At 44.0% G+C, this 22036-nt stretch overlaps 1 protein-coding gene across 2 annotated transcripts in view; it reads right to left on the bottom strand.

The window, feature by feature from the left end:
• Positions 1-14620, bottom strand: part of LOC138801082 (glucose-1-phosphate thymidylyltransferase-like) — a 61392-nt gene extending 46772 nt beyond the window's left edge. For both annotated transcript variants that reach the window (XM_069983538.1, XM_069983539.1), the window contains exons 1-5: positions 14554-14620; positions 11424-11623; positions 7063-7152; positions 4607-4686; positions 1684-1799 (exon numbers count right to left, since the gene is read on the bottom strand). In XM_069983538.1, coding sequence (XP_069839639.1) covers positions 1684-1799; positions 4607-4686; positions 7063-7152; positions 11424-11615 — 478 coding nt within the window. In that variant the 5' untranslated portion in view covers positions 11616-11623; positions 14554-14620. The remainder of the gene's footprint in view (positions 1-1683; positions 1800-4606; positions 4687-7062; positions 7153-11423; positions 11624-14553) is intronic.
• Positions 14621-22036: the final 7416 nt, after the last annotated feature.

Genomic DNA, 22036 nt, shown 5'->3' with positions numbered 1-22036 from the left:
GAGAGGGGGACGCTTGCGGGATCCGGGCATCCCAGGGAGAGGTATGGGGTCAGGAGAGGTGTCGGTCTGCACTGCTATGGACGGAGCTCCTCAGGAGTGCTTCTTCACGCCGCCATAGCTAAGCCACGCCTCCCATGTCGCTCTTAAAGGGACAGGATCCAAGTCGCTCTTAAAAGGGGAGGGACCCATGTCGCTCTTTAAGGGACCCATGTCGCTCTTAAAGGGACGCAAAAGGACGCTGGTTGACCTCAGGGAGATCAACCAAAACACTGCAGAGACACGATCACGTGTCTCAACGTTAATGTGTTCTAGAACATTGCCCCCTGGGAAATCAAATATGCAAAAGAACACTGCAGAGACACCATCACGTGTCTCAACGTCAGTGAACTAGCCAGACCTTCCCTCCGGGAAGGAACAACCAAGCCAAAGGCGTTCTCCAGTCAAGGAAACCACCTCAGCAAGGTATCCATCCACAGACAGCTGTTTCGGGGTTTTTGCCCCCATCAGTGTGGAGTAGGTTTCTGGCTAGTGGGAGCAATGACTAGTAAGTGCATGCAAAAGGACGCTGTTGACCTCAGGGAGATCAACCAAAACACTGCAGAGACACCATCACGTGTCTCAATGTCAGTGTATTCTAGAACATTGCCCCCTGGGAAATCAAATATGCAAAAGAACACTGCAGAGACACCATCACATGTCTCGACGTCAGTGAACTAGCCAGACCTTCCCTCCGGGAAGGAACAACCAAGCCGAAGGCGTTCTCCAGGGCAGGGGGCAATGTTCTAGAATACACTGACGTTGAGATGACGTTGAGACACGTGATGGAGTCATTGCTCCCACTAGCCAGAAACCTACTCCACACTGATGAGGGGCAAAAACCCGGAAACAGCTGTCTGTGGATGTGGATACCTTGCTGAGGTGGTTTCCTTGACTGGAGAACGCCTTTGGCTTGGTTGTTCCTTCCTGGAGGGAAGGTCTGGCTAGTTCACTGACGTCGAGACATGTGATGGTGTCTCTGCAGTGTTCTTTTGCATATTTGATTTCCCAGGGGGCAATGTTCTAGAATACACTGACGTTGAGACACGTGATGGTGTCTCTGCGGTGTTTTGGTTGATCTCCCTGAGGTCAACCTGCGTCCTTTTGCATGCACTTACTAGTCATTGCTCCCACTAGCCAGAAACCTACTCCACACTGGATCCTCCCTGATGAACCTCCATGTTCCCGCCACAACTGGTTGAGACAAGAGGGGGAAACGCGTCGGAACCCCAGTGGACAAAGCCAGTACATCTATACTGGAACCATAGTGGACAAAGCGAACATACATATATCTCCCTTCTCTGCTATATCCATAATATGACTTCTTAACTTGGACTAAGTGGAACTACCCGACCTTAGCACCGACTGAGTGCAGGGACAGTTACGCTAGTTGGAGGGGACGCCTGACTCTAGCGGCTCCTACCTAGTGAGGCATGGTGAATCAGTATTTATTACTACCAACCTCACATACTTAAATTTTTCCTCCTCTCCCCCCCCCCTCCCTTTTACTATGCCTGCAGTATTATATAAGAAATTTTGTGGCTAGTTTCATGGAGTATTTCACATGGGTAAAAATAGAATATATTACTACATTTTGTTTAACAATGAGAAATATACATCAATATGATGATAAATAGAAAGTTTTACCTTCATCTTTGCAGATATATGATAACACCAAGTTTGCTTCATTATTGTTCTTATATAACACTTGATATTTTTTCATAACATCATGTAGATGAAAGTCTTCATAAAATAAAGTGTCTCTAAAATAATAGAAATAGTCATATGCCACACACTGCCAATATATTGTATTTTTTGAAAAAAAACTTAAATAAATGTTTTATTTATATATAGAATAAATACATGCTGGATCCAGGTTACATTAATTGCATCACAGTTACTAATAGATTAAAGGGGAACTTCAATTAATACAGAATTAACCCTGTTCAATTTTCACCTGAGCTTGTTTGTTATAGGGTTCTATTACATGAATTGGTCCATGTGTCTGCAGCACATCCAGATTAAGGGTATGTGCACATTACTGAATCCCGATGGAACACCCACCGTGGATTCCGCAGCTCACGGTTGTGCGCATCTCCGCTGCTCCCATAGGCTGTGGCGGATGTTCCGTTGGGATTCTGTAGTATGCATGTACCTTTAGGCTGGGTTCACACTACGTATATTTCAGTCCATATTGTGGTCCTCATATTGCAACCAAAACCAGGAGTGGATTAAAAACACAGAAAGGCTCTGTCCACACAATGTTGAAATTGAGTGGATGGCCGCCATATAACGGTAAATAACTGCCATTATTTCAATATAACAGCCGTTGTTTTAAAATAACAGCAAATATTTGCCATTAAATGGCGGCCATCCACTCAATTTCAACATTGTGTGAACAGAGCCTGTGTTTTCAATCCACTCTTGGTTTTGGTTGCAATATGAGGATCACAATACTGACTGAAATATACGTAGTGTGAACCCAGCCCTACACTGTGAAGCTGCTGACTGCTCAGTATTTGTCTCCCTTCTGAGACATAGGTCACATGATCTTTGTCTCTTCTCTTATCAGCTACTAAATGTCCTACAGCGGCGTAAAAAGTTTTTTCCCTGGACAGCTGTAGACATTCTAAAGTGGCAGCATAATCAGGGGCAATCTATTAGACCTAGAGTTGCCTAGAACAGACAACTGGAAGTGGCAGCGCCAGCAGTGGCACTTTTATAGACTTAAAGGGGCCTAGAACAGACACCTAGAGGGTGCATCAACAGCAGTAGCATCCTTGTTGATCTTCTGGGACCTAGCACATAGACCCGGAGGTGGCAGCGGCAGCAGCAGTAGGACTCTCTTTGACCCTGAGGGGCCTAACACACAGACCTGGCAGTGGCAGCAACAGTAGATAGCATTCTTCTTGATCCTAAGGGGCCTAGCACATAGACCTGGATGTGAGGTCTAGAACAGATGCTTGATGGTGGAAACTGAAGCAGGACTTTCTTCAATCCTTTCAACCACCCGAGAAAAGTAAGAAAGCCCACAATATAATATATGCACACAGAAAAAACTTTTTTTTTTTTTAAATGTAAAGCAAGGTTACTGTAATCTTAAAGTTGAGCCGAATGGGCCATTCAAATGCCAAAAAATGGAAATTAACACCTAGTCAAGTAGCATACACTTAAAGGAGACCTGTCACCCCAGCTGCCGGGGTGAAGCCCACCCGACCCCCGAGTGGAGCCCCTTATACTTACCCCTTCCTCGAAGTCTCGGTCCCGGACCCTGTCCCATTGCCAAGACATTCCTGTCGGAAGCCGTGCGTGCTCTCACCAGAGAGGAGTCTGCCGCCCATAGAGAATGACTTCTCCAGTCATTATTAGGCTGAGAAGAGCCAAAATAAGTGGCCCTTCCTAATCTATTGTGCTAGTGGCTGCCCAGTGTGGTTGTGGTCTGCAGGTGGGACCTGACCTTGCAAGTATAGGTCCTGCCTGTAGTATGCAAATACATATTCTAGCCATATTCAACGGCGTGCTGAAAGGCTATGTTCATTGCGGGTTTTTTTACATGTTGGGAACACAGTCTCACACTTACCCCTTCCTGCTCCTGTCTGTAGGGTCGGGACTTTTCCTCTGCACTGCAGTCTCTAGTGGTCATGTGACAGTCGATAGATGCTGCAGTACAGCTAAAGACACAGCCAGGAGCAGGGAGTGGTAAGTGCAAAGTCCCGATTGAGGAGCAGAACGCCTGTTATGTTCACAGGTGTTCTGCTCCTCTACAGTAAGCAGTGATTTAAAGACTGTACTTTACCCCCACCTGACAACTGGGCTTTATGTCCGGACATGCTAGTGTTTCCAACCTGGAGACCGTGGCTTACATTTATCTGCTTGCCTTGCAAATGTGTCCGATTTGCCTATAACAACCAATCACAGCGCAGTTTTTAGTTTACCAGAGCTTGTGAATTTTATGACAAAAAAAAAAACAATTCTTTTGACTTAGAAGCTTAGTTAAAATCAGTATAGATTAAAGGGGTACTTCTGCATCAGAAAATTGTATTTATACAAAATATCACCTTACGACATATAACATTCTAATATAGTGTTGTCGCTAAAAGTTTCATTAAAACCGCTAAAAGCATTGGCTTCAGCCTGCTTTTGCATGATTCACCCCTGACAGCAAATGGAAAACTGATAGGAGGGCTGTGAAAAGAGTGTAGGCAAGATGGGAGACTGTAATCAACAGCTGAGGGAAAGCAATGTATTGTGTGAATTGTAGTAATTGTAGTGAATTGCAGCTGCTCAAATCAGAAAATATAACCACAGAATACAGAAATAAGATAAATAATAATAAAAATGTTTTTTTTGTGGCTTCAGACTTGAGAAGACAGGTAAGCAATTGCTATACTTCTGCATATTCTTTTTTTTTTTCACCTTTTACAAAAAAAATATTTGTGTCTTGTTTTTTGTGTGTTTTTTGTGTGTTCTTTTTTGTCTGCTTTGCAAACACAAGATCTATCGTAAAATCAAGAGTCATCCATGAACTTAAAGTAACCAAGATTCTATTTTGTGAAACAGAAATACTTACCCTCCAATAACAATTATATTATCATTCATTTCAAATTTTTCAATAATTAGTTGGAGGCACGACACAGCACCTAGACGCTCCTAAGATAAAACAGATATATAAAAAAATGCACAACAGAGCAACAAAGTAAGTGTTATCATTATGATTTATTGTGAATACCTATGAATAGATGTTTTTTTGTAGTAAGCACCTGTTCTCTTATAACTTTGTAGACTGTCTATATTCTCCTAGCATTTACAGTATCACTTTAATCAGCAAGTGTGACCTATTTTTTGTCATTAAAGAAAATTTGTTAGCAGTTTTGACCCCTAAAAACTACTGACAGTGCTTGCTCCATAAGTTACAAAGTAGTTTACATTTACCTTGGTGAATATTTATGCTACTGGCACAGTCAAGGAAAAGACAATTTGATCTTCCTTGAAATGCAGAAGAAAGTGAACTGTGGACAATTCCTACCTCTGCAGTAGGACACTGGATATTGCGCAGGTAGGAATTGTCCACAGTTCACATCCTTCTGTGCTCACTGTTCTGAACCCACACATTTTTAATTTAAAGTGTTCCTGTCACTTTAAAAAATGTTTCTCAGTGTTCACAATCCCACCAATAACTTTTAAAATCTAAATCAACAGTAGATGTGAAATAAAGCAAGTTTTCCATTTACATTCTTTTTTTTTTTTAGTTACTGTGGAAAACACGGTACTTTCTGTGTTCTGACATAGGAAGTCCTGCGTTTCCCAGGTTACCCGCACGCTCACAGAGAAGGCAGCCTTTTTAATTGACTGACACATTGAGCCCTGACAGAGACTCTGTCAGTAGGTTTGTACTGCCGTATATACGAGAAGCATAAACTAGTGGAAGAGAAGTTCAGCAGAACAATGCATCACATTGTTCTGTCCTACTGATTCTGAGATATCCTCCTGAATGATGGGAACCCTGAGAACCGCACGCTAGACCTCTGCATTATGTGCATGCGCTCAATAGTTCTTGATATTCATGAATACCAACTCCCTCTGCCCTATACTAGTGACAGATTCCCTTTAAGCATTTTAATCCCTAGCTTGCTTTGATTTCTGTCTTAATGCATAAGATGTGCTGCATTGTAAGTCTAGGTTCACTAATCACTGTGGCATCTAAGAGCTTAGGAAAAAAAGAGAGATGTTGGCACTTGCTGTTGCTAAACAGACTGCAACGTGTTTAGAATATGTTGCCTATGTTGTAATGAGAAAATTCAGCTTTCTGTTAAGCAAGAGTAAGGGCCCTATTACACGGCAGATTATCATTCCGTGTAATAAAGACAGGGATCAGCCGAAGAACCGATAGTTGTCTTTAAACATGTTGATGCACGGTCCAAGGCTGATGACATTAAGGAAAAATATAAAGTCTATACTTATGTGTCCAGGCTCCCCCTGCAGCCTTTATCCCGCATTTCCTGCTCCCCACTTCTGGCCCCGTATCTGTACTGACAGGCCACTCAGGCAATCACTGGCCACGGGGCTGTCTTGTCTCAGACAGTGATTGTCCAAGTGGCCTGTCACTAAAGAGACATGGTCAGAGGTGGCAAAGGGGGCTGCAGGGAGCAGGAAATGCAGGGAAAAGGCACCAGGACACCTGGGGAGCATTGGTAAGTATAAAATTTTGTATTTTCTTTGTAATAGGAAGTGCTATACAGACATCACTAAGGAGCCATGTAATAGCAGATCGGCGCTCGCTTAGACTGCTCATCGGGCCATGTAATATACCTCAAGTGCTTGGATGTCTGCTTATTTATTGGCCTGTGCATTGCATCTAAACCAGTGGAGTGTTCACCTCCCTGGAGAGCTTAGATTCTGGCAGAACCCATCTGTATATTACAGCCACACCCGACTGTGATTTTATAGGAACAGTAAGCAGTATACGCAAGATTTCAATAATGGAATATTTCACAGACCATAAAGCAGAGGTTGCTTATGATTTATAGAGTGGGGAAATAAGTATTTGATACACTGCCGATTTTGCAAGCTTGTAAGGAATAGAGAGGTCTGTAATACCGTACCGATCGGGAGAACGAGCCGGGAGAAGATGTGCTGCAGCGCGTCCACTCTCCTCTCTGAGTTAGAAAAAGGGTTTAGCTTATAATGAAGCTTCATGGAGCCCAAATCTTCTTTGTAACTCAGAGTGGGGAGAGAATGCACTGCAGCGTTGTCCTCTCCCCGCTTGTTCTCCCAATCGGTATAGGTTTGAACACTCAGACCCGTACCAATCAAAACTTTTGACATGTCAACAACAGTGAGACTTTAACTGTAAGAGACAGAATCTATATAAAAAAAACAACAACACATGGTTTGATTTTCAAATAATTATTTAGCATTTTAGTGCATGAAATAAGTATTTTATAGTATAGAAAAACAGAACAGGGGTTTGCAGACACTGTGGCAGAAATTTTATTACACGGGGCTATGAGGAGCAAACAAACATACCTCATTTGTAGATGTTCCATCACTAATTACTGTCACAGATGGGTAATTCTTTGACCATTCTTTGAATTTACTATAGTATATAATGTTAGTCTAAAAAATAAACACAAAAAACACAGATAAACATGGGTCAACCTATATATTTACTTAAAAATAATAATTTTCTTAAATATATATATATATACATATATATATATATATATATATATATATATATATATATATATAAAAGCAATCTTAAAGAGCATCCACAATCTAAAGTTTAGGAAAGAGTTAACCCTGTTCAAGCCCCATCCATAATCTAAGCTTGTCTATAATAGGCTTCTATTTCATGAATTGGGCCTTTGTCTGTATCACATGTGGACTAAGGGCAGCATTAATTGCAAGGCAGTAAGCGAGCACCGATCTGTTAGATCAGGGCTCTCTTACAGCGCCTATTAAACAGCTCAAAGATTGTGCAGCATGGGCTGCATAGGCATGTTAGTAATGTCTGTGCAACCTTTGCTGTACAGTATGAAGAAAGTAATAAAGTATATACTTACCTGTTCAGGCTCCCTGTGTCCTCCTGCTTTTTCACCTGTCTCTGACCGAGAGACTAGTGATTGACTAAGCGAACAGGTAGATAGTAGACATCTTTATTACTTTACACTGTTATTAGCCATTGGCCACATATCACTATTACACATAGCTTTGTGCGATTGAAAGTCAATTTCGGCTGATCATTGTCTTTATTACACAGAGCCATATCTGCCCAAATTAGCCTGATTTGGAAGAGGATTACTGCGTTTAATAAGGTCCTTACTTTTTGAAGCTGCTAAAAATCCTCACTGCCCGGTCCACTCTATCTAAGCAAAAGGAGAGGCAGACAGTACAGACGAGGTCAGTACACTACCGCAAACCATACACTGACCCATTTAGATCCCAATGGTACACAGGCTCTGCACACTATAGAAGTGATTACAGTGCAGTTACTAATGACTCACAGGTGACATCTTCTCCGATTGTCGCTCACTTTTTGCTTTCTTCTCCATCTGGCGCAGCCATTATGAAGACTTCTCCGACCACAACTCATCTGCAGAGGGGTGACTGGGGAAGGGAGGCAGCTGGGGGTGACTGGGGAAGCAGCTGGAGTGACAGGGACAGGGGGAGCAGCTTGGGTGACAGGGGCAGTGGGAGCAGCTGGGATGGCAGGGGGAGTAGACAGGGACAGGAAGAGCAGCTGGGGTGGCAGGGAATAAGATGGGCAGGTGGGGTGACAGGAAGGGTTGAGCACATGGGGGGCAGGGGAGCAGCAGGGAGGGGCAGCTAGGGTGGCAGGAGAGAAGATGGGGGGCAGCTGGGGTGATGGGGGGCAGATGGAGTGACAGGCCGGGGGAGCAGATAGGGGGCGGGGGGGGGGCAGCTAGGGTGGCTGGGGGAGTAGATGGGAGGCAGCTGGGGTGACAGGGGGGAGCAGCTGGAGTGACAAGGCAAGCAGCTGGGGGGCAAAGGAGAAGCGGGGGGTGCAGGGGGAGCAGCAGGGGAGAAGCTGGGAGTGCAGGGGAAAAGCTGGGGGCGCAGGAAGAGATGCTGGGGGGCGCAGGAAGAGAGGCTGGGGGCGCAAGGAGAGGCTGGGGGGCGCAGGAAGAGAGGCTGGGGGGCGCAGGAAGAGAGGCTGGGGGGCGCAGGAAGAGAGGCTGGGGGGCGCAGGAAGAGAGGCTGGGGGGCACAGGAAGAGAGGCTGGGGGGCACAGGAAGAGAGGCTGGGGCGCAAGGAGAGGCTGGGGGGGGCAGGGGCAAAGACGGAGCGGCCGAGGGCAGCCGGAGGGCAGGGGGGGCAGAGGCAGCTGGAACAGAGGCAGGGGGAGCAGAGGAAGGCTGGGCAGGTTTCCCCCGCCCCCCTCCCCTCCCAATGCAGCTTCGGGGCCGGGATGCAGCTGCTTCCGGCACAGACACAGGCCGATACCGCCCGGAAGCTCACAGTTGCAGCCCCGCGGTCCTGGACTTCCTCCCTGCTCAGCGGCGCTCACATGTGACGTCATCACCGAGCAGGGAAGAAGTCCGGAACTGCGGGGCTGCAGCTGTGAGCTTCCGGACTGTGTCTGTGCCGGAAGCAGCTGCACCCCGGACCCGGCCCAGCAGCTGCACCCCGGACCTGGCCCCGGCGATTAATCCTTCCCTCCCCCCCCCCCTTCCCCCGGGCGCGGACTAGGCACCCATGGGCCGGTGCCTATGGCGGCGGAGGGGGTAAAAAAAAAAATAAAAAAAATTGTAAATGTGTTCCCTGCGGGTGCCGCCACCCTGGGCACCGGACCACGGGTGCCTAGTGGCAAATACGGCCCTGTGTAGGTGCAGTAGGCTCTGGGTTCCTTCTGATGCATAATAGCGTTAGGCCTTATGTGATTGAAGTGTGTCAGCAGTTCCTGCATAAATTGATGCTGTGGACTGGCCTCCCTGTTCCCCAGGGCTAGTAGGAAGGCACAGGGGTCTGTATAGGGGACAGGGGAGTCTAAAGTATCGGAGACAAATTAGTGTATAACTCTCTGTAGACTGCATAATTTTAATTATTTAAATAGTTGCTGCATTACTTGCGTGCCATAAGCATTAATTTATTATTAGTTACAATGTATCACTGTTACGTTGATCTAATTGCAATCTTATTGTTGATACACCTGTACTTTATCTAGGCTCCATGTCTCTGGTGGCTTTGGTATTGGAAGAGTGTCATGTGGCACTGGTCTCATAGCTGCAGGCAGATTGGGATATTTAATGGATTTGTTATTCTTAACTTCAATGAAATGCAAGGAACACATGCCCTTGCTTGCTTGTTATGTACCTTGATCCTCATCATAATTTTAGTTAATTCTTTAATGTGTTAATTAGATGGTTTTGTGCATGACCACTGCCTTTTCAAAAATATAGAGGCGGTGCTCTGCCGTGAAGTCACTTCAGTCCCTCATCAATGTAGTGTGCCAGATGACTATTCATGAGAAAGCAGCAGTTGGGTGGGTCAGATTGGTGCTCTGGGGTGGGACTACAGCCCTAATTTATACATCAAAAAAGAAAGATTTAAATAAAATTGTAATGAATATGGACAGCCCTGTCCCTATTCATGAGTGTGTAGTTATATTATATGTGGTATGAAAGTGTTTGACTCATTCAAACACTATAGACTGTTATGTGTATTCCACTCACTATACCTTGGCTTGTCCAAACATCATAAACTCTGGGCAGTTTATTGAGGGTCTCTGGTCAGGAAACACCAGGCCTGGTTTATTGAGGGTCTCAGGAAACCTGGAGTTCTTATCTACTTCAAAGAATGCAGACCAACTCAAAAACAACACCCCCCAACCATAGGACAATGGTTCAATTAAAGGACATATGCAATGAGATGTCCCTGGTCCTTCCCCATTATCACCTAATGAGTCAATTAGGACAACTCATTATCCTAATCACCTGTTGGGCGGCTCGGAAATCTGAGCTGAGTTTTGACTGTATAAAACATGGTGCCAACAGCTAAACTGGGTGGCAGTGGAGGGGGTCAGTCTGACTGAGCTGCGATCCATGATTTCTCCTACCCCCTGGGAAGGCAACAACTATTGTAAGTCTTAGATAGTTTCTGCTTATTTCTCTCTTTTATTTTATATTGTTATTGCATGTATATATGTCATCTTATTTACCTTTATTTTTGTAAGCACTGTACCTTTTGTCTATTAAAGCTTAAAACTTTAATAAGTTTGGTCCTTGTATGCTCTAAGAATCCATAGCCTTTGGATGTTGTGTTTTAACCCTGTGAGTGCCAATGAGTGGTGTTGTGGGTTGACCGTGTTCTTTCACACTTAATTTGAAAGGTGGTGGCAGCGTGTGTGTTGGGGTGCTGGGACTGTGTTGGGGTGTGATTTATGCTCAATTTGCCACCTGAGTGGAAGGTGAGTGCAAGATTGAGTGAGTGGAAATAGATTAACCCCTTGCAGTGGCATCCACGTCACGTGCTAGTAAGTGTGTACGTGACAAAAATAAAGAAGTAAGAAAATTACTTTTACTTTCAGTGTCCTCAGCACTATGGAAACATAGCAACAGGCAGGTTAGAGTCTCCTAACCTGCTGTTAGTTTTTTCTTAATGTGTACACATACAGGCATACAAATATATTATATATCTATATATATCTATATCTATATCTATATCTATATCTATATATATATATATATATATATATATATATATATATATAGGAGTGTCACGCTGAGGTCTTCGTGTGGGTTCCTGTGCTGAGACGGTGCCCACAGTTTGCCTTTTGTAACATATATATATATATATATATATATATATATATATTCAGACACACATATAATGATTTCTCATTTGGAAAAGATTAAATACTTACAACAATAAAAATATCTTTAGGGTCAAGTTCTGCTTGTAAAGCCTCTATCCAATAAGAAATTAAAGGGGAACCTCCGATTGGAAGCAATGGCTTGGGTGTTCCAATAAGATCTTGTAATTGTTGTTCATTTGCATTCTTTAGATCTTTAAGAAGTCTTGTTCCATATCCAGCAGCCAAGATTACTGCCTTCATTTTTAGTCCTGTTAATAAAAAATACATTTGCCCTTCACAAGTCTTTTATAATTATTTTAAAGTGTGCCTGTTGTTTCAAAATATTTTTGAAAACCTGCATGGTTTGGCTGCCTTAACCCCTTAGGGCCAGTTCACACTGAGTAAATTTGGCGAGCTCCGATGCAGAATCCCACCTGCCTCAGTGTCAAACGGAGATTCTATGTGAGGGCTTGCGCACCTCTACTCTCCACTCAAAAAACTGACTGAATTCCGCTTAATTTACTCAGTGTAAGCTGGCCCTTAAAAAGACTGACAGTAGGTTTATGGTGTCCTATCTAAGGGCAGCATAAACTAGTGAAAGGGAAGCTGAACAGAATGATGTATTACTTATATTGTTCTGTGCAGCTGATCCAGAGATATCCTCCTGAATAACATGGACAATATGTAGTTCTCTCTATTATGTGCATAAGCTCAGTAGTCCTCATTATTCATGAAAAGCAGAAAACTCCACCCACCAGCTGCTGATTGGCAGTTATCTATCCATTCTTTATATAGGCAGTCAGCTGTCAATCAACAGCTAGAGACGGGGGGGGGGGGGGGGGGGGTAAGAATCTTATTCTCCTGCATATTAGGAGAATGGCTGAACTAAATGATGTAAGTAATACACTGATCTGGTCAGCATTTTTATCACTAGTTTATGCTACCCTCATTTAAGAAAATATCCTGTAATGAGAAAGATATATTTCTTTATTTATTCAACATAACCTCTATCCTCCCTGAGTTCCCCTCAACTCAGGCTGCTACACATGCAAAGCAGACAGGGAGCAGTGAGAGACACACCCAGGGTCCAGAGAAGCCAGGGAGGCATGGGCGACCTCCATCAAGAGGTGTGCGGGGGAAGGAGCCAGACTCAGCAACAGCTCACCACAGAGCCTTACGCCACAGGGATAGCGGTAAGAAACAGAGAAGCACTGGTTGCCCCAGTCTGAATCTTTTTTAGCTAGATCCTAGGACAGGAAACAGAAACTGGGGAAGAAGGGGCTGTCGCTTCTTTTAAAGATTCAGGGATCATGTTTACTGTACAATGTGAGTAGGAGGTGGACCTCTCCAGGGGTGCTGTCATAAGGCGAGAGGAGAAATTACAAATATTTTCCACATTCTATGAAAATTTATGGTAAGAACAATTTGCAGATATACTGATCTTGATAAATCCCCCCCCCCTATGCTTATAATTTAGAGCAATATATTAATTATTATTGCTGATTTACAGAGCTTATCACAGTTGACAAAGTTAAACCCAACTAACTACACATAACTGGTATCGTTGCTTATGTAATAACGCTGACAATAAAATTATCACATGATTTAACCTGCACGGCAAACAAAGAGTTTCAACGATAGAAAAATTTTACCTTTTTTTCATGAAATGGGGGCATTTTTCACAAAAAAATTATAAGGATAGTAGCCAAAAATTACCACTAACCTTCAGTACAATATGCCATGAAAAAACTCATAAATCTCATGTCAGAATTAGGGATGGTCCGAAACTGCCGAGGTTCGGGTTTGTATGAACCCGAACGCTCGGCATCAGATTCCCGCTGTCTGCTCGCTCCGTGCAGCGGGTGGATACAGCGGGAGGACCTCCTGGAAAACTGGGATACATCCTATGGCTATGGCTGTATCCCAGTTTTCCAGGCGGTCCTCCCGCTGTATCCACCCTCTCCACGGAGCGGGCAGACAGCGGGAATCATTTCCGAGAGTTCGGGTTCGTACGAACCCGAACTGAACTAGGTTCGGACCATCCCTAGTCAGAATCACTGTGATAAATGAAAGCATCACGGAACTATAACCACATAAAGTGAGATAGGACAGATTTGAAAAATAGACCCTGGTCCTTAAAGTGACTGTACCATCAGGCATGGGCTGAAGCACTGGAGGTGGGCTAACCCACCCTTAGTGGGAGGAAACCTCCGCCCCTCTAAAACACTGCTCCATTAGAATCAATGGAGCTGTATTATAGAGGAACGGGCGTTTCCTCCCATTGGGGGTGGGTTAGCCCGCCTCCAGTGCTTCAGCCCAGGCCTGATGGTCCCTTTAAAGTGAATGTACCACCAGGTACATTGCTTTGTGTTTTTTTACATGAGCAGACCAGCGCTGGCACGAGGTATGCCTCTTAGTAAACCCGTTTGGGGAAAAGTGGGTGGAGCTTTACTGAAGACTGGCATACGAGTATGTCAGTCTTGATAAATGTCCCCATAATGTATATATACTGTATAACATCCATATAAATATTTAAACTATATCCATATATACACCAGCCAGACCACTGTTTTTAGAGCAGAGCAGAGAATGGGAGGGGAAAAAGCAGCGTATCAGACAAGTTTGCTACATTAATGTATTTGGAATACCCCTTTAAGGTAATTTTTGGCCCAGTCATGATGGGGTGTGCATATATATATATATATATATATATATATATATATATATATATATATATGCATGTTGTCGCTATATGGAAACACAAATAAGACTGCATGAAGTATTATATTATATACCTTCTCCAGCCAGAGCAATGTATATCTTTTACACTATGTAACAATGTAGAAATGAAGTGAATTTAGCCAGTATAAATCCAAAATAAATGGCTGGACACGAATGTCCTACATGCCCTATAAATGCTTCCCCCCAGGTATAGATATGGACTGGTAAATGCCACACTTCTAATATGATATGGCCGTCCAGAGAAGGAGGATGGAGATCGCTTCTCCCCGCTCGTTCTAATGTTCGTTGGGGGTCACAGCATTTAGAATGTCAATGGAACATGTCAAAAGTTTTTTAAAGGTTGGGAACCTATGACTAATAGACAATAAATAAAAGACAATATCAGATTTGTAAAATGCTACATCGCTATGCTGTGCTATATAGCAGTTACAAACAAAAATAAGAGCCATATAATTACCTTGAATTGGCTGCCGTTATCCAGTTGTAATGCCACAGCCTTCCTGGAATGCCTTCTACATCACATGACCAGAACAGTCACATGATGCACTCAGCTCAACACTATGTAAGAGCCTGCAACTACTTATTTAGTAGTACCGTAAAGTACATAATATAGGCTCACTCCCTCCTGTAACTGTTTCTACAATACACTGGAACAGCAATATATGAATGAATTCAAATAAAAAGTGTTTAGTGTTTTGTTCACTAAAAGGTATTTCATTTACAAATATAAACAAACAAGGACAAAAAGGAACCATACAATATACAAGTATGAATAATGTTCACTGTGCTATATTACGTAGGCTGATAGTATAATTCAATGATAAGTAGTGCAACACAGATAATAATACCACAGACAGTGGTGGATTTTAATGTGGGTGGTTTAGGCGGTGGGCCGGGGCTCTGGGGGGGGGGGGGGCATGCCGTCCAAACCGCCCACATTACTACTATGCTTGTAACACAGCAGCTTTTCACTCTTAGGGCCCAGTGGATCCCTGAGCGATGATCTGCTGCAGCAGCGCTGTCCAAGGAGTCTGCCCCCCCCGGTCCAAGATTCCCAGCACTCTGCTCAGCTCTCTGGGGGCCTTGTCTAAGGCTGGGTTCACACTACGTTTTTGCAATCCATTTTTTTATCCCCCCCCAAAAAACAGATGCATTTTTGTGCATCTGTTTGAACCGTTTTTCCATTGACTTCCATTATAAAAAAAAACAAATCAAAACAGATATTTTTTTTAACGGACACAAAAATAAGGTCAACTACGTTTTTGTGTACGTTAAAAAAAAATGATCTATTTTGATCCGTTTTTTTTAATCAATGTCAAAAATGCACCTGTTTTTTAGTCAATGTCACAAATGCATCCCTTTTTTTAATCCATTTTTCGGAAAAAAACGGATTGCAAAAACATAGTGTGAACCCAGCCTAATATGCAATGTACTCTGCCGGGATTTGTAGTGTAGAAGAATACTCGTACTCACATTTAGATACTTGCTATTTGACTGGCTTCTGCCTACACAATATCGGAGACCGCGTTGTGAGGTAATACGAGCCCCAGGCCTTTACTACTGGGCATAGCAGACTTCCTGAGACCTCCCAAGACAGCTGTGCATTCTTCTGTAGGATACAGTGTCGGACTGGCCCACCAGAGGACCGGAGGATATTCCGGTGGGCCCCCAGCTTTAGAACCTGCACAAACACTGACTGACATGTTGTTTCTCACTGGTTCTTCATTGGTTGGCCCCCAGGATCATTTCTTCTGGTGGGCCCCAAATACCCTAGTCCGACACTGGTAGGATACTTCAGCTTACTTGCTCTTTGTGTTACTGGGGATCAGTTCCTTACTTTGCTAACTGTCCTGAGAATACTTGAGAAGGCTTCCTGCTGTGGACAAGGTGACAAGGGCTCTGGCCTGAGCCAGACCCGGCTTCACTTCAGCAGCAACTCTCTCTTTTGTCTGACTTTTTCTCCCATACACTGACAAAAGACATCACCTCTTGAAATCTGCAGGTTGCCACCATGACAGACAATCAGAGAAAAATTGTATAGGCACTGCAACGGGGAGGGCTGACACATGTTCCATGCATGGCTCATGTGCTGAACTTTATCATGCAAAGGTTTCTCTGCTCCTTGCCATAACTGAAGGAGCTGCTGAAGATGTCAAGGAAACTTTGCACCGACTTCAGCCACTCCTACAAGGCACGCAACACCCTTTGCCAGATCCAATGCCATTGTGGACTTCAGGAACCTGTGCCAACACAATGGAACTTGGCCCTCTACATATTGGATCGGCTGTATAAACAGAGATCATCAGTCTCCAAATTACTTGTGACGCATTCTGGCAGCTTCATGCAGAACTGCAATTTTCAGGTCGCTCATTGGCAGATGATGTGTGATGTCAATCAGGCCCGCTTCTGCCATGAGGCGGAATGAGCCTTCCGCCTCAGGCGGCAGATTTTGCGGTCCGGCAGGGGGGGCGGCATTATGTCCCCCCTGCTGTCATTTTTGTTAAGTATCACTTAACAAAAATTACAGCGGCCGCTCACCTGTCCCGTCGCCTGCGCTCTCCACATCCCGTCAGGTCCCGCGACGTCACCCTGCAGCTGTCACAGACCTCCAGGCTGTGGTGAGTGCCCGGGGTCGGTGGGGGACGCGCTGGGGTGATCGGGTCGCGGTCGGGGGGATGCCGGCTATCACTCGGGGCGGCCGCCTGAGGTTTGCCTCAGGCGGCAGAAACCCTTGAATCGGCCCTGATGTCAATTGCTGGTACTGTTTTAGGAAGCTACTCTGTTGGTCAGCCGGTCTACTATGTGACAAGCACACCAACAATTTACTTTCAAATTCTTGCCATTTACTTTATATTTCAAATAATAATAAGAAATGCATAATCACCCATACATGCAAATGTCCATGATTATGGTTGCAATCCGAGGTTAGCACAGTCTTTCTGGCTCAAGACCAGCTCTGCATTTGGCTGTTCATCGAGGGTGTCAGCGATTGGATGATGCTGCTTGTTTGCGATGTTTTGATTGTTCCACTCTGTCAAGGTTCTGTTTTGAATCAAAATTGAGCTGTGGCGCAGAGGTAAGAACAATAGAACAGAGTTAAAGGGGTTATCCAGCCCTACAAAAACATGGCCACTTTCTTCCAGCTTAATTGCAAACCGCACTTGAACTGGAGACAAGAGTCGTGTTGTCTCTGAAAGAAAGTGGCCATGTTTTTGTAGCACTGGATAACCCCTTTAATGTATTACCTCTGCACTATTCCACTAGCCAGTTATGCCCCTCTGCAGCCAGATGTTCCACTAGCCAGGTATGGAGCTGAATATGGCAAGTATTCCCCCTTGCATCCATATACCTCCCCCTCATAGCCCGATACATGTCTCCTTGCAGTAATAACACCTACCGCGCCCCAACCCCCCCCCCCCCCCCCTTCCCCCGTAGCTAGATACAGGTCTCCTTGCAGAAATATATGCCTCTTGTAGCCAGATACATGTCCCCTTGTAGGTAGATACATTTTCACTTGCAGCCAGGGTTGCGCGGCAGGAAGAATGAAGCTAGTGTGAAGAGCTAGGGGAGGGTGGGCTCTAAGCTTGACCAATCAGTGACACTCCTGTGGCCATGCGCCTGCTCTCTCCTTTCATTTCCCAGCAGCATTTCCCTCCGACTTCCATTCTGAGGCTGCCGGCAAGTTGCGGGACTCTGCCTTACCTCCAACGTACCCCCTCAACCAGCGGCGCCTAAGTGTACTGCAGGTTGAGAAATCCTGATTTAAGCCATATGGTGACAGGCTGGCTCATTTAAAAATGCATCTAGATTCTGCCTAAAGTAACTGCTTTGTAAAATTTCCCCCTGGGATTCAGCAAAATTTCGCTCAAGATCTACCACCCCCCAATCTTCCCACCCATCAGCATGGTGCTCCAATTATCGCAATTATCCCTAGGGTTAACAAATGCCTTACTCAGGATCCTTTATAAACAAACATTAAAGCTTCCCCAAGGATATGAGCCCTGTGGGCAGGACGTCCCAATGGAATGCGAGGTTGTACAAAGGGACTCAGGGTAAAAACACACTGTTCCTTGCATGTCTAGCTGGTAATAGAAGATATATATATATATATATATATATATATATATATATATATATATATATGTTATGTGATGTGGCCAAAAAATAAAATCTCTTGTGGCCAGAAGAATCCTAGCTGCAGCCATAAGAGTGACTGGCAGAGCAGAGAGCCAGTGGCTGCTTGCTATGACAGTCCACTGTTTTACCTATAAGGGCCCATTAGGAGCCCTTATGGTTAAATACATAGGTGCAGGAGCAGACTACCTTCTGCTTAACCCCTTATGTACTACAGTGTGTAAGTGACCCAATGTTCAGAAGACAAGGAGATCCTTGCTTTATTGCCGATAACCCCTGACCTCTACATGGAGCTCTGCACATTTTCCTACTTGATTGCACAGCTGGAGAACAGAGGTCAGGGGTTATTAGTGCAGTGAAGCAGAGATCTCTGTCTTCTGCTTGTTAACCCCTTTTTTTGTGTTGTAGCATGTAGGTAAACATTGGGTCACTTACACACTGCAGTACATAAGGGCTTAAGCAGAAGGACACATGCTCTTACCTTCTCCCCGGGGCCCCCCTCCTGCACGGGCCCCATAGCAACTGCCTACGCCACTGCCAGTGGGTATTTCAACTCCATCTAGTTGTTCTATCAGGTGTGCTGAGTCACGAACATATGAAGGCAACCAAGGCACCATGGGCTGCAAGAAAAAATCAAGGTAAATGCATGCCTGTTCACAGAGCCCCCCAAACCTTGACACAATGGGGGTCCACTAGTGACTTATATGACTTAGGTAGCATGTAGAAAGTCAGTATGTAGATTTATCAAGCATCATAGTGTTTTTTGTTTTGTTTTTTAGAAATTATGCCTCTCTCCAGTGCTGTTCTCAGTAGGCCATCCAATTTCTTCTTAAACACTGGGGTAGGGTCAAGGAAGGGGTACTGTCTATTACTTAGTTGTCCTTTGACCTCTGTTGTATATTGTCCTATATGCCATAAGACCACGTTTCAAACTTTATTCGCCTCTTCGATGACAAACTCCTTATTGTCCCCCACGGTTTTGAGAGCCCGTCTTTCTTGTATTGGGAGGTTCTCTCCCCAATTGTTGTCCATCTGGAGTGGTTAAAGTGACTCTGTACCTACAATCTGACCCCCCAAACCGCTTGTACCGTCAGATAGCTGCTTTTAATCCAAGATCTGTCCTGCGGTCCGTTTGGCAGGTGATGCTGTTGTTGTCATAAAAAAATTACTTTTAAAATTGCAGCTTTGTGCCCTACGGGCGTATCTGTGCCCTAACTTTGCACCACCCCTCTGCCCCTCCTCCCCGCCCTCCTCATCATTAGGAATACTCTAGGCAGATTGCCTATTATTCACCACCTGTGTTACCACAGCACATGGGCTGGATCATTAAGACAATGTGTGCAATGTTCAAACAGAAGTAAATGTTCCAGTGGCATTCCTAATGATGAAGAGGGTGGGGAGGAGGGACGGAGGGGTGGTGCAAAGTTAGGGCACAGATACGCCCGTAGGGCACGGGCTGCAATTTTAAAATTACTTTTTTATGACAACAACTGCATCACCTGCCAAACAGACCGCAGGACAGATCTTGGATTAAAAGCAGCTATCCGAAGGTACAAGTGGTTTGGGGGGGTCAGATTGTGGGTACAGAGTCACTTTAAATATACCTCAATTAGGCTATGTTCACACAATGTATGTTTTGTATAAACCACAGCCGTTGTTGCAATTTGCAACAATGGCCGTAATTTATACAAAACATACGTTGTATTGAAATAAATGGAATCCCGGCTGGAGTGTATTCCATCCACCTGCACGAAAAACTGACATGTCAGTTTTCTGCGGCCACAATTCATTGAGTAGTCAGTTCACACACTGGCCAGAGCCACATGCTCCATTGTGTGCAGCGGTGAATTGGGATGCAGGCGCACATGGGTGCGCCCGCGTCCTAATTCACCAGAAGTGAAGATCATGCTGGCTGGGATGATCATCAGTAACACCAGCTGTTCTGTGACCCGGCTAGTGTTTTATGTAGTGTGAACCTGGCTTTAGTGTGTGAAACCAGCCTAACAGAGTTCTCTGTATCAAAATTCATAATCCAGTGAGCTCCTGAATGGCCAGAGTGCTACATTACTGTAACTGTCATTTTAATAAGCATTTCAGAAATCAAGTACAAGGGAATATAAGAAAGTCTATAATAGCTTTTATTAGGCCAAAGAGCCTCCTTCTGTACTCACAAGTATGTTTTTCCACCTCCCTCCCTAATTTCTTTCCTGATCATATTGAAGATTACCTGTATTTTAAAAATTACTTTTGACATGTCATCTGGCATATCAAAAGTTATTGATCACAGTGGGTCTCACTGCTTAGACCGCTGCATTTAGGAGATACAGCCAAGGAGCGTGCGCGGCGGCTGTGCGGTCCACTCCCCGTCCGCTTGCAAGGGACTTTTTCCTATGTTCTGTGAAACACTGAACCTACAGATGGGGAAGCCTTGTAGTGGACTCTTTCCCCACCCGGCATCATGTATCAGTATGAAGTGTTTGAATCTTCACGTCACTGTAATGTAGCAGCCGTGCTGCTGTGTCATTACAGTGCCACAAAGATTCAAAGACTTTCCCTGTTCCTGGCATCCTACTGATACACTTTGCACTTCAAGTAGTGTACTGTTCTGGTCATTTAGGACCTCACTGTATCATAATGAACTATGATGGAGAGTCCCCATAGAGATAAGTGTTCAGGCTAGCACAGGCTGCACACGGACGTGTGTTTTAAGCCTAAGAATAATTTAATTCATAGGAACTGGCTCCAAATATTTCTTATTCTATAAATACCTTGTTTTTTTATACAAGCATATACAGCATATTGTAGAAACATTTACTAGAGGAAGGGAGCCTGTATTATGTAACATACGGTACATCTTTCCCTAGGTGTGCATCCTGCCTGGCCCTTACACAGTGCTGAGCTGACTTCATCAGGTGACTGTGTTGGTCATGTAACCTAGGAGGCATATATAACAACAAGCTTGATAACAGAAGCCAACTCAAGGTAATAAAATGGCCCTTATTTTTGTTTTATAGTTAGTGTATGAAATTTTGCAAATCTGCTATGTAATATCTTTTCTTTATTAGACATGCCTCAATATTTAGGTGTGATATTTTCCAGTTTATAAATATACTTAGGGGGAAATACTCCTAGGGAATGCTGGACTCTTGTGGCTACTTTGATTTGTGGACATTCATTTGGTATTTGTTTTTGCCCCCTGCTTTTGCACTTAGTTCTATTTTATAATACTTTCACTATAACAAATTTGACAAATTTTAGTTAACCACATATTCCTCCAATATTTAAACTGCACTATGTTCTGGACTCCTACAAGAGTGTTCCTAAAGATACTATTCAACTTTCTTAATTCCATAAATAAAAAATATAATTTATTCTACCTTGCATCATAAGCTTTAAATAGTCAGACTCTCTCCACTTCACTAGACCATTTTCTTTGGGTAATGTCAGGATTAATTCCTTTAAGTCTAAACAAAAAAAAACCTTCTGTGATCCAGATTGAGGAATTGGTTATTAGGTTAAGGACCTGGGTCAAGCAATAGTATCATTTTAATTACCCAATCTATCTTTATCTGCGTGATTAATAGTAAAATTGTTCCATATGTTAAAGGGGTTATCCAGAGCTACAAAAACATGGCCACTTTTTCCCCATTCTTGTCTCCCGTTCAGGTCTTGTTTGCAATTAAGCTCCATTTACTTCAATGGAACTGAATTTCAAACCCCACCAAATCTGGAGACAAGAGTGATGCAAAAGTGGCCATGTTTTTGCACACTGGATAACCCCTTTAATTTATCACTTCATTTCCGCA

Source organism: Dendropsophus ebraccatus, chromosome 9 (assembly GCF_027789765.1).
Source record: "Dendropsophus ebraccatus isolate aDenEbr1 chromosome 9, aDenEbr1.pat, whole genome shotgun sequence".
Classification (NCBI taxonomy): domain Eukaryota; kingdom Metazoa; phylum Chordata; class Amphibia; order Anura; family Hylidae; genus Dendropsophus; species Dendropsophus ebraccatus.
Note: the sequence above shows the minus strand (reverse complement) of the source record. Positions and strands in the feature narration are given on the sequence as shown.